The sequence below is a fragment of the Nasonia vitripennis genome, chromosome 1 (genome assembly GCF_009193385.2).
Source record: "Nasonia vitripennis strain AsymCx chromosome 1, Nvit_psr_1.1, whole genome shotgun sequence".
Lineage (NCBI taxonomy): Eukaryota > Metazoa > Arthropoda > Insecta > Hymenoptera > Pteromalidae > Nasonia > Nasonia vitripennis.
Genome location: NC_045757.1, coordinates 30,515,218 through 30,528,487, shown reverse-complemented (window position 1 = coordinate 30,528,487; position 13,270 = coordinate 30,515,218). Strand labels below are relative to the sequence as shown.

Below are 13,270 nucleotides of genomic sequence, written 5' to 3'. Positions count from 1 at the left end.
AAAACGTATAAGTGCGGATGCGCGTATGCGTGGAAAGGACACGCGAGGATGGGAAAAGGTAAGCATGAAATTTCACTTAGGCTGCATCACGTGCCGAGTTGAAATCCACAGCTCCTGTATATCCCTTACACGCTTTCGTCTGCGTGTTCTATTCGCGACGGGTTATATTTATAAGAAAATAAATATCCGTCTATGGTATTTACGCTACACAGTCAAGAGCTAGAATATAATCTCCCCTGCAGATAAGCAGCAATCGAAACGCCAAAAACAAGGAAGACTGCACGCTCTGATGAAAAGCATCCGCATTGCCGTGGACGCTGCGATTTTCTCTCGAGGCATCGGAGAGAGGTAGCCAGCGAATAGTAAACTCGCAATTCGCCAACGGGGCAAAGCGAAAGAGAGAGAGGCATTCAGCATTCTCGAAGAAAAAGAACAGCGATCGCAGAGAGAGAGAGTGAGAGAACGAACGGAGATAAGGAAAATCATTCTTGTCCCGGTTACGAAAGTCGCCCGCCGCGCGGTGTGTCCGAGTAACTCCGAAAAGAGTTCAATTTTATCACCGGCGCCATTCCGGAGCGCGCTCCAATTATCCATCGCCCAATCATCTTCAACCCTTTCTTCTCCCCCCGTAATTTACGATGGCTCTCGTCTCAGACCTGTGGTGCTGCGATTTACAAGATCCGCTTTTTTTCAAACGCAAATCCACACTGCAAACGAATCCGGCAAAAGTTTCCAGCCCGCACACCTGCGGGGAAAAGCGCCTAAAACGAGGGAAGAAGAACGACGATCAGCGGACGAGGGAAAAACAAAGAGGACACGCAAAGAAGAAGCCGCACGAGGGGGTGTAAAAAACGGCTGCAACGCGGCAAGTTGTACGACCGTATAGTTATAACGCGCGGATCACGCTCCGAGAGGGAAGAAGCAGCGTCGGCGGCTGGTGCAGAAAAAAAAGGAGCAGCAGTTGTAGGAGGAGGAGGCCGGGTTAAGGGTGTTACCGAGTCGCGTTGAGCCAGATGGATCGACGATCGTTTGTCGTTCTTACAGCCGCCCGCGGCGCCCGTTGATATTCACCGACTGATGCCGGAAAAATGGCCCGATTAGTTTCTGGGTAGAGAAGAGAGAGAGAGAGAGAGAGAGCTACGTGCGCGCGGCTTCATCTGCACCGGCCTGTCGCTGCGTACTTTGCTCACCGATGCGAGGAGGGGGTGGAGATCGAGGACCATGAAATTACGTTCATTGTTCGTTTTTCAAAATACACATGTGCGCAAAAAAAGCTTCTATTAACATTCCAAACGTCGATGCATTTCGAATTCTCATCGAGCATTCATCTTCCCGCGCGACTATGCGTCAATTCAATTTCAATTCCACGTATCAGTCGACGTTACACACATGTCCTCCTCTCTCTCTCTCTCTCTCCTATCTCACCGCAATTCGGAAAAAGTGTCACGCTCTCGCGACACAATTTGCAAATGCAAGTGCGCGAAACGAGCGCTGACTTCATCCAATACATTACAAGGAAAAGCCACTTGTAACTCACACACACACACATGCGCGCAGAAACTACCGAAGATGAACGAGCCAAAGCGAAATGAAAAAGAAAAAAAATTCTTCGCGCTACTTCTTTCCCTCGCGTCTAACGAAGTTTTTCACCGAAGACGAATATACGCGAATGTTATATATACCTATACTACTCTCTAGTTAAATATGCAGAGCGCGCGGGACTACAGGTATTCGTAACCGCTAAGCCTGTCGTCTGCCATTGCATTACGCGCCTCGCAATTCTCTCCCGCGACAACAATTGACTTTTCCTCTCGGCACTATCCGCACCGCCGGTAAATTAGACGATTGCCTAAGTCGGGAAAATTCAATATAATTTCCCGCGATTCTCCGAAAACAACGAAATTCCCGCGCTCGCGATCACGTCCCCGAAAAGGGACAGCGGTGGGAGCTCATTCGGAGGAATGTGTACGAAATAGGCCAAGAGCGCGCGGAGAGAGCCCCGGGCCAAGCGTGATCCCGGAGAGATAGGATTACGGCGTAATGGCCACTTCCAGGGAATGGACTTTTTTCGGACGGTACACATGTTCGGTATTGGCTATCAGCTTTTCCGATCGCGTTCCGCCCGCCCGGTGTTAAAATGACAGAGGGGGTGGGGGGTCGAATTTATTCGAATAAATTTCGCTTTCGCGCGCGCGCGCGGGGACTGATAAAGAGAGGCCGGGATTCGAACTCGGCGAATCGCTCGGTTGGATTAACGGGCGAGTGTATGTGTGTGTTGGGGGATGGTCGTTTATTCGGTAAGGAAGTCGGGTTTATGAAATAAATTTTATCAGTTTTCAGATAAGCCGCGCGGAGCGTGTACACTTGATCGATACTTCGGGAGATTGGAACTGCGAAGGGCTCAGCCAAAATAGCTTCATCGAGTCGGTCGACGCGTACCTCAGTCTTGATAAGTGCACTTTTTGTTCACACCTCAGCGTCGAATGAAATTCGCGTCGTCCTCGTCTCAAGGAATCGATGTATCGAAGTGCCGCTAAAGTGCCTCTTCCGTCTTTATTGTCTAGTCTTGGAAGCTTCTCGGGGCCTAACGAATCGGGCGCGAGGCGTCGAAAGAAAAGCAGGAGGACGTGTTCGTATAGCGGCGCAAGAAGCCTCGCGCATCAGAAGCTCGTTTATTATAAACGAGTTACAGGCCGCGTCAGCCTAAATATCGCGCTAACGAGATGTGCGGGAAACGCGACGGTGCACATCAGCCTCGTTTTTGTGCATGGAGTATATATGTCTTTTGTGGATTTGGGAGAAAATTCTGGAGCGAGTGACAAAAACGCTGCGGCGAGGATGCGTATATTTTTGTTGAAAAAGTGGCGAGAGGCACATTCGTCAGAGAAGCGCATTTATCGCTTGGGAAGCCCGATTATTTTACGCGAGTATACGCGCCGCTTTCCGCCAAGATAACGACCGCATCCTCTTTACGATAGTCGCACTGATTCGGTTTTTTTTTTCTATCGTCCGCTTTTGTCTTCGATCCAACACTGATGACTCCTGTTAATTTCGAGCGAAATTCATCGTGCATCGGTTTTCAAGGAAAATCGGTCCACCCGGTGCAGCGAGACGTTCCCGCACCGAGCTCGGCTGCATTTTCAAGGACACTCAGAGCAGATCTTCTCACGTGATCGTCCTCCCTGCACACACACACATACACACACCTCTGCGTCGAGTCAGTCGTCCTAAAGGCAGAGGAAGAGTACACGTACCGCTGAACAGACCTGCAGCTGGAAGACGTCTCGGCCATTAAGGGTCTCTCTCTCTCTCTCTCGCGCGCTTTGTCGTCGTCGTCGTCGTCGTGCTTCTCTCCACTGCATTGTCTGTATCTCGCGGCGTTAATGCGACGCCATCTTGGCCCGGTCGTAAACACCTATCCTCTGGTGCGCGTAAATTCGCCGAGTGCGCGCGAGTGTCGCTCTTGCACTTGACGCCCTCTTGGACCAGTGACTCTCAATCCCCAGGTTTGTGCTAAGATGACTGCGAGAGAGAGAGAGAGAGAGAGAGAGAGAGAGAGAGAGAGTAGAAATTGCTTAGAGACATTGTTTTTTTCAAGCGTAACGATTACACTCGCGTAGAACGTAGATTGCAGCCGTATAGGGTCAGACGCGTAATTAGGCGAACGAAGAGGCGGCGCTATTAGCAGCTCTTGAATTTTAACTCGATTTTTCCTCTGGTTATGCCTCGTCGATTGATCTCCTTTCTCTTCTCGATAAATTCTTCATCCCTTTGCTGCATCCGCCGGATCATTTGAATCTCTTTGACAGCGAGAGCCGCATCGAGAATTGCTGGATGATTCTCGTTCCAGCGTCTGCAAAGGTCTATATACCTTTTTATTTTTTTTAATTAGCCGCTATAATAGCTGGATATAGATACACAAGCCACTTTCCCCGGGTGGGATCATAACGATATTCCATGCAAAAAGCAGCAGCCATATAACCTGCGGCCGCACATCGGCGCGGACGATGAAGCCGTTAACTCGAATATATCACCCTCGCACAGCCCGTTCTCAATATTACACGCAGCTTTTGACCTAAAACCTGTGGAGCTGGCGTCAGCGGCAACCCACACACACACACACACCTTTAATATCTCCCTATCAAAGTCCCGGGCCTCCTTATATATTGAATCGTGTCTGGCTCATGAAGAAATACGAGCGTTTAAGTGCGCGCGAGCGCAACGTCAGGCTCTGCGATGATAATAATAAAATCGTCGAAAAAAGCCGACGCGAACACACAGAGCGTAGAAGAAAAAAAAACAGCGTCACACGCGAGAGAAGGATATATATATATATATATATATACGGTCCGGGCGAAAAACGACGGAGAGAAGAAAGAGGGACGGCTATGAGTCGGAAATAAATAGGGGAAGATGCAGCGAACAGGTATATGAGGCCAAGCCCGGAAGGATAACGCGGAGAGGGAGAGAGTGAGGCGCAAAGTTGGCTGCGGAGAAAAAGCCAGAGATAGATAGATAGAGGGTACAACGTGCCGGGAATACCGAATTGACCGTGACACACGGAGGAGCGGTAGGAAATCGACTTACGATAACGCTGCGGATCTCTCTCTCTCTCTCTCTCTCTCTTGCTCTGGCTGTGTGGGTGAGCTCGTGCTCTTTTCGGTGTATTTACCGCGCGGGACAAAAAATTCCTCGACTCAGCTGCTGGCTTCATCAGGCCACTGTGTGTGTGTGTGTGTGTGTGTGTGTGTGTGTGTGTTGGAGGAACTGCAGGAGCTTTTTTGCTATCTCGTGGTTTCGGTCGGATATAGTTAGCTCCGCTGCTGCGCCTGATGATGTTTTATACTTTTCTCCGGCTCGCTATACTGCGATGATGTGAATGACAATGCGAGGGGCTGTGTTTCCTCAGGTTGTTTTTTTCTCTTAGAAAATTGCCGTATATGTACACTGTTTGTTGCGTTTTTTTAAAATAAACGCGCGCACTCAAGCGTATTTTTCGACAGCTCAATATGACTCGGCGAACGACGTTAACTCTCAAGCACACACACTCGTGCAGATGTTTGTCCCGCCTGTTACGTGTAACGCTTGTGACCCACATAATTTCGACGAGTGTGAAAAACAACAAATTTATATGAATTGCCCCTCGTTGTTCCACGCGCGGCGTGCGCGTGATGTACTATTTTTAACTTTCGCGACGAATTACACAAGTACTGCGCATACTTTGGTTATTCATATTTTGTTTTAAGTTTTCAGAGAACAGCTCGCAGAGTCAGCCACGGATTTCATCAAAATTCAACGATCTACTCTCAAACCCACATACACGAGCCACTGTCATCTTTCTCTCAACGAGTTTAATTGCTGCGCCGAGAGAAAAAGGTTAACGCACGGGGTTAATCGCCGGGAATTCGGTGTCACTTTCGGCCTCTACACACACATCAAAGTTCCAAATTAAGGCGAAGGGTTTCCCCTTCGTCAATGAGCGCGACGTCGCCCATACCTTGCGTGCATTCCGGGCTCACTTAAGCTCGCTCTCTCCGATGCGTACATAAAAGTATAGGGCTTATAATTGATGCGAAAACACGAGGAATGCGGCTTCTAATTCTTTTATTTATGCGCGTGAGATGCTGGCTTCCTTCTCTCGTGTTTTGTTTCGGAGAACAACAGGTTGACTCAACGTATCTTTCCTTCGAGTTAAATAGACTCCCGATTCACACACGCGGAAGAAGCGCAGGACGTAATCCGATTACTTATTCGCAGAAGATGATAAAAATACCGCGCGCGCATCCCAATTGAATGCACACCTGAGCTTTTACTTATACACAGCGCGGTGACATTCCTCCGCGCGGCGCAAAATAAGAAAAAGCCATCATTCGCATACGTACACACGCGCGCGCGAAGCTAATGATTCATTGCAGTGGTAGTGGTGGCGCATCGAATCCACTGCGCATAGGCCGGAAGTCGCGCGCTCTTTTTCTCTCTCTCTCTCTCTCTCTCTCTCTCTCTCTCTCTCTCTCTCTCTCTCTCTCTCTCTCTCCTCGCGAATGCAAACGAACAATTAGCCGCGAGCGCGAGCGCGGTCAGCTCGCTTGAGTCACGATTTTGTGTAGGTATGTGTGTGTATGCAGGTACGAAGTCGTTGCGCAACGATTTTCTGCTCTCGCATCCGGTGCATAATTTTAGACGCGTGTGTGTGCTTAGCTGTACGCGATCTGCAAAGGCCGCGCGCTGGAATCAATGGCGATTTCACCCTGCTGCACGTGATGAGAGGCTGAATGCGTATGTGGTTGTTTACGCCGGCGAACTATTCTGATGCGCGTATTTTTTAACATTCGAATGTTGCTTCTTAATTCATGCGGTCTTGAGTAGTCATTAGCGTGATTCACCGCGGTGCGAGGTTGAAATTTTTGGTACAAACAACGAGAATATCGCGATGAAAACGATAGTACGGATTACAAAACAATGTGCGACACAAGAGAGAAACCTTCGCGCGAAGAGCCGCAAATGCATCAATAACAGCCGCGACACGTGTGCACAAAAGAATGGCGCGTGAATTACCGCACATTATTTTCCATTTGTAAAATACGCTCGTACTGTATACATAGAATTGTTTCAACCTCATTTTACAAGCGTTTTACTGCGTGCAGCTACTTCGTCAATGCCTATACCGCGAGACTCGCGTAGCGAAACTCTCTCGAGATAACGCGCTTAAGGTAAGCTTGGTCACGTTTCATCTCTCTCTCTCTCTCTCTTTTTCTTTCTTTCTTCATTTTTGCTTCCTTGTTTTTTCAGCTGCGAGCTACGCTCTCTCGCGAATATTGCCTGCGCTCGATGACAAAACCAGAAGCTCGTGACTCACGTCGCGCAACTCTTTTTCTCGTCAGCGCAGACGTCGAGTAGTTTTCTTATTTCAAAATTGTACATATCCATTTTTTAAAAAATTTTAAAATCGAATTCGTGAAATAAAAAATCACAGCGCTCCAGTACACCAAACTACATAAGCATCAAGTCTCCCAAAAGCGATCGGACCATTCGCTGAATTTCACCCCGCATTCATCCAGCCAGCACTAACTCACGTCAATTCCTCGTCCGTCGCGTGCACACACGCAGTATTAGTCGTCGCGCCGCTGCTGCTCTTACTTGTCCTTTCCCACCAATCAAGCAATCAGTCCTCCCGCTCGTCGTCGTCGTCGACGTCGTTCGTTCTCGTTTCACCGAAACTCTCCCGTATACACACCTATACATGCGCGCTGCTGCTGCTGCTGCTGCACCGCAGCCCCGAAACCAATTTGCAAATAGGTTTCGCACCGCCGATTGATCCGGGATGCAAGATTTCGGACGGGAATCCACAGCGGTTTAAACAGAGAATGCCTGCATACGTCGGCTGTGGCTCTTCATTTGCGAGAATGTCTGATCAATCGCCGTCCGTCACTGTGTATGCGAGCTTCCTCTCGATTTCGCTTATCGCCTCATCACCGCAAGCCTCTATGCAGTTTGTACTCGCTCGCTCGTCTGTACCTATATGTGTGCGTGTGTGTGTGTGTGTGTGTGTGTGTACGGTGTGCGAGCGAGAGAAAGAGAGAAGCTGAAGTGCAGTGCTCCGGAGAATATGCGGCTTGACTGATACGAACGATTTCATCATCGACGTTCCGAGGAGGATGACGTGTGCTGCGATTTTCGAGACGACTGATGGATGGATTTGTGTTTACGGTGATGCGTGCCTGTGGATCGCTATGAACAAAAGTTTTGTAAATGATACGTTGAAAATGAAAACTAGTAAAATTATACGCTATGAAGAAGCTATCTTTACCGTGGATCGAGAATGGATGAGAATTGAGTTTCGAAATGATTCACATCCAGAGCATTTAATAATAATGAATTTGAAAAATTATTCTTTTATTCGGTAAATTATTTAGATACACACTATAAATACAACATCAAAAGTTAACGTGCGCGTTTAACGCGCGCAAAATCGAACCCTAGTTCAATATTAATTTACATATTTATTACAATCGTTTATAATCTGTGTTTGCTTGTCTTCTCGTAAACTCGTTACTGGCTATTACTTTTTATTCGCTGCGCCACGCTGAGTCAACCCTTCGAATCTCTTGAATGTATAATTTATGAATACCCAATCTTTATAGATAACTTCCCCGTCTTGCGATGTCGGCGCCGATGTTATTTCCAGCTTGACATCGGGGAAATCATCGAAATTGGACGTATCATCTATCGATCTCACTTCTACTGGTATAGCTGCTGGCCTTTCCCTTATGTGATCCCAATCGACTCCGCGGAAGAAGGAAGTTATTTTCAATTCTTCGATGCCCTTTTGGGCTCCCAAGCGTCTGTCAGCTTCGCAGCAGAATTTGATTATGGTGTCTTTAGCTTCTTCGCTTATCGGTACTTCCGGAGGAAAGACTAAGGTTTCTCGCCAATTCATCACTTTCTTATAAGTTTCCTGAGGATTCTCGCTGCAGAATGGCGGGTAGCCTATCAGCATTTCGTACATTATCACGCCGAGAGACCAAAAATCGCAAGTCGGACCGTAGCCGGTCTGAAGGAAAACTTCCGGGGCAATGTAGTCTGGCGTTCCCACTGTACTGTAGGCTAGAGCTCGTCGGTTCCTCTTCCAACTCTCAGCTCTTCGTTTGCTGTCCATAGCACTGCTACTTTCGCTGCTGCACGAAGCCATAAAGTCCGAAGGTTTGGCTTGACTGAGATCTCTATAAAAATCTGTTCTGTGGGATTTCTTCAAACCAGTGCACAGTCCGAAATCGGACAATTTAATATGTCCTCGCGCATCCAACAGGAGATTATCAGGCTTTATGTCTCTATGGATAAACCCAAGTTTATGAATGGAATCTATAGCTAGAGCTGTTTCGGAAATATAAAACTGAGTACATTCTTCTGACAAAGTATCCTTCTTCATGAGCAAAGTCATCATGTCACCTCCGGGTAAGAACTCCATTATCAGATACAAGTTGATGGGATCTTGAAAACTGTAAAACATTTTCACTACCCATTGATGATCGGCTTCAACTAGAATATCTCGCTCTGCGCGCACATGCGCAACTTGTTCCTTTTCGAGCATAACAGCCTTTCGGAGGATTTTCATGGCGTACACATGGCCCGTGTCTTTCTTCTGGACCAATCTCACTTCACCAAATGCGCCTCTTCCGATGACTTTCAGAGGTTCAAAATCTTCTACGCCTAGTCTTGAACGCTTTAATCGAAGAAATTCTGTTTCCTTTTGTGCATGCTGAAGTCTTTTCTCGTGTTTCTGCTGTTCCGTGAGTGCTTCATCTTTCAGAGATTCTTCCAACTTTTCCAATCGCTGCTTTCGTTCAATATGCTGCGCAATGAGATTACTGTAATAATTCTCTAAAGTAACTTTCGCTTTCGTAGCTTTGTCCAATGTATGTCCGCTAAAACGAACAGTGTCAGATGCTGACATATCTAGCATATCTTCAAAATTAGAATTAACCAAATTCGAGCTTGTCTGTAAGGAGATAGATGACTCATCATCAAGTGCATCGACTGCAGAAGAATCCGAATCATGTTGAGTTTCTATAGTAGCCATTTCATCGCACCTGGAAGAATATTTCAAATTATACAGTTTTTATAAAATACTTCGAATGTCAACAAATCTACTTTTTTCGAAAAATAGTGGCATAAACGGAAAAATTGCGTTACAGAATGTTTGCATAAAAAAACGACTAAAGAATAGTATATAACAATATTATTCTATCGTTGAAATAAAAGCTCTTTATCTTTACAAAGAGAATCACTTGAGCTACTTACATTGATTTTTGTTGTTCCTTGCCAAGTTGCTGAGCCTCAGCTGCAAGCTGATGTTTGAAAGGACGACAAAAATGGCGCTTTGAAAATTTTCTCTTATTATTCCTTTTTCATGGCTCCTTTTTGATACCTCGTTTCTATAAGATAAATAAGCTACAATCACGCCGTAGCTACCGTTGTTGCACGTCGACCAGCAACTTTTAATATCGGAGCGATCTGTCGATAAAAAATTGGAATACATAAAGATATAGAATTCGAAATTATAAATTGTCAAAAGTAGTAAAATTGAAGTACATTGTGAGACTTGATTCTTCAAAGCGCGTCGTGGAACTTGAAATGAGTTGCCGTTGGTAACGCGTTGAATGACTGACTAAATAGCTGCTGATGACTGAGTCCTGAAAATTCTCCTTCTGAGTTACGTCTAATGATTGATCCAAAGTCCGTTACGTTCGCTATTCCGGTGCTTACGCCGAATTTTCGCGTTCCTTCCCGCTTTCCCTCCTTCAAATGTGGTTTGAGAAAACGCCGGTTGATTTCATGCCGACATACCGCTGCACCTTCACAGAATACAAAACTTATTTATTTGAAATTCATATTACTTATTATTAATTTCAAGCAAAAGAAGAGATAGTTTGTAAAGGATAGTGTCACATTTCACGGACATATTTATTCAAACTATAGCAAAAATACACAACGTATAAAGAGAACTTTTTAGATACCGAATGACCAATTTTTTACGTGATGAATTCGAATAATTGAATATGTCCATATTTTTATAATACACAAGCAATATTGAAACAAATGAAACGAATGTAAAATATACGGAACTTCAACAATATAATTACTTTAGTTACAAGTTTTCTTTAATTTATAAACGAGTCTAACGCATATGCAATAAAGCGTGTCGCCAGGCATCGGCTGTCCCTTAACAAACAAGCATCAATAAAACGATTTGACTATTGTCTTACCACCGAGACATCCCGCAGTTTTCCCCGCGCACAAAGTTTATTATAGAGCCGATCGATTTCGAATTCCCGCAGTATCACTTATTTTTCAATTAGTTTTAACATGCTTGTTATTAAAATATTTATTAGATAAAAAAAGTATTTTTTCCGTCCTCCAAACTTCCGTTAAAACAATACTTGACATGTATGCATTAAGTTTATCAACAATGTAGTAATAATGCAAGGTTTGCTGTATTTATTTAAACAATCTGAACATAAAGAACTCGCTTCTTGAAAAGAGAGAACGCATACTTTGTGGAATAATCACAAGCTTGACAGTAGGTATATATACACATGCAGATGCACACACACACACACACACACACACACACACACACATATATATATATACACACGGACGGAAAAAAATCAAATCAAGCAGTAAACTTTAAAAAGCAGTTTCTGCCCCACAAAGTTGAGCATATTACAAACGTCATCTATACTCGGAAAAGCGAGCCGTGTATACGATGAGAAGCTCTTTTCGGAGCAAGCCTTTGACGAAGACACGAAGCCAACACACAACTATATATGCTGCACTCGGTCAGGCAGTAGATGCGAGCTCCGAGCTGGCTCCGAGAGTTAATCCATTTTATCACGGCCCTATATATCACGCTCTCTCTCTCTCTCTCCCTCTCTCTCTCTCTCTCTCTCTCTCTCTCTCTCTCTCTCTCGACTACGGCACCGCAGCGAAACTGGCTTTTTCAACGGCAAACAATCACGGCCATTATCAACTGTCACACAGAAGAAGAAAGCAGCGTTTGTAAACACAAGCAAACGGAAAGTGTCGAACGGAAAAAATTCGCGTAATTTTAGGTTAGAAAGTTGAAATGTTTTATAACACAAGTCGATGGCTCCGCTCGCTCGGCCTCTAATGCGCTCGTCGGACTTCCGGATCGTGGAAGACCGGATCGTGGTGGCGAAGAAGTTTTGGTTATTCTTGAACTATGGAAAAACTACACGTGGATAGGTTAGCGTCGGGGGTAGTGCAGCTTCAGCTGATCTACTGATCGGCGAGCGTCAAGCGAGCAAGAGAGAGAGAGAGAGAGAGAGAGATAGAAGGAGAAGGAGCGAGGTCGAGTGAGCCAGCCACGGACTTAGTGAGACTAACCTTAACTGAGCCCGTCTGCGCAGCGGATTTTCGCACATCACGTCACAAACGTCGCGAGTCGCTGTGTGTTCTATGCAGTCCGCTGCTATATCGACTGTAGGCTTGAGCGCTGTCTGCTTTCTCGAGACTCCGCGGGATTTTTGAATGGGAGTCGGGGAACAGTCGGGCGACGAATTGAAAAGTTTTCGTGTACAATTTGACGTGAAAACATTACTGTATCATATTAACGTTTGCAGTTGCTTCAACGATAATTTAAATAATTATTCAAATTTTTATTATATGAAATTTAGCGAAAATTGATTTTTATAAGCATCAATAGATCATAATCCCACAACAATAACAATAGCTGTTCGCAATGACCGTCAATCCTAACAGTCACCGACCATAAAAAATCATCGCGAGTAGCATAACTAGCGCACACCTTTAACGATTGATTACTCCAACTCGACTATATAAGTATAAGCACAGCTTAGCCGTCGCGCGTCATCGACCAAAGTAACGTACAGCAAGTCGAGTCGAGCGTTACAGGGGCCACGAACGAGATCACACGCGTCAAGAAGACAAAGTGCGCGCAATAAAAGGAGCCTCTGCGTACAATCATTCGATTGAGGCTGTCACGTATGTCAGCCTCGGACAAGATGCCGACCTTGTCGCAAAGTAATCGCGAAAGGGACAACAGACAGTTGGTTGGTTATGCTGATAGTGAACAATGTGCTAAACATCAGGAGCTGTTAATTTGTCGATTCGGGACGATCGATTTTTGTGGAAGGAAACTTTGAAAGTGAATACATAATAATTACACTTTAGTATATCCTAGGCTGTCTAGCTGTCTCTATTGTTTCTGTAAGAACTCGCGAACATACGTGCGGTAACAAAGATAAGGAGAGAAGCTCAGAAAAGACAAACAGTCCTGCGTGTGGCAGAAGGGCATAAAAATAAATATCACGCGTAATCTCGTCCGAGCCAGCTTCCGGCGTCGTGTCGTTAATCCCTCGAAAAGACGCACCAAGAGTAAAGGTAGAAATGTGCGCCTAAGCTTTGGTAGTAGGAACTGCGCTAACATTCAAGCTCTGTTCTCCTTCAGAAGCCTACATAATGAGAAAGAGTACGGAGAAAAGGTATAGAAAAACACGAAAACGCCCAATAAAGGAAACGCAGATATTAGCGATTTTCAGGGCTAGAATCTCGAGCGATGGGCAGTGTTGCCGTGAAAGCTTCGTTTTCTAAAAAGAACCCATACAGAGCTTTATTTATTCTTACCGAATACGCCGCAAGGCTATATATCCGCTATCAAACGTCATCAATTGCCGAATAAGACAGTGCGATTCTGCCGAGTGCAACTTTTACTAACATCAAAATGGAA

General features: G+C 45.5%; 1 protein-coding gene across 10 annotated transcripts; it reads right to left on the bottom strand.

Moving 5' to 3' along the window:
• Nucleotides 1-7,861: 7,861 nt before the first annotated feature.
• On the bottom strand, nucleotides 7,862-11,923 carry LOC100680536 (serine/threonine-protein kinase tricorner). Of its 10 annotated transcripts, none has more exons than XM_032595937.1 (5): nucleotides 11,639-11,914; nucleotides 10,764-10,866; nucleotides 10,090-10,346; nucleotides 9,799-10,011; nucleotides 7,873-9,587 (listed from the first exon to the last, which is right to left on the bottom strand). In XM_032595937.1, coding segments are annotated over exons 4-5 (1,530 nt in total). In that variant the 5' UTR covers nucleotides 9,801-10,011; nucleotides 10,090-10,346; nucleotides 10,764-10,866; nucleotides 11,639-11,914; the 3' UTR covers nucleotides 7,873-8,059. The 10 variants fall into 10 exon arrangements, with proteins under 10 accessions (XP_031776626.1, XP_032451828.1, XP_032451826.1 ...); XM_032595935.1 differs by lacking the exon at nucleotides 10,764-10,866 and adding an exon at nucleotides 11,243-11,530 and having other exon boundaries at nucleotides 10,090-10,352; nucleotides 11,639-11,904; XM_032595934.1 differs by lacking the exon at nucleotides 11,639-11,914 and adding an exon at nucleotides 11,243-11,530 and having other exon boundaries at nucleotides 10,090-10,352.
• Between the last annotated feature and the right edge of the window lie 1,347 nt (nucleotides 11,924-13,270).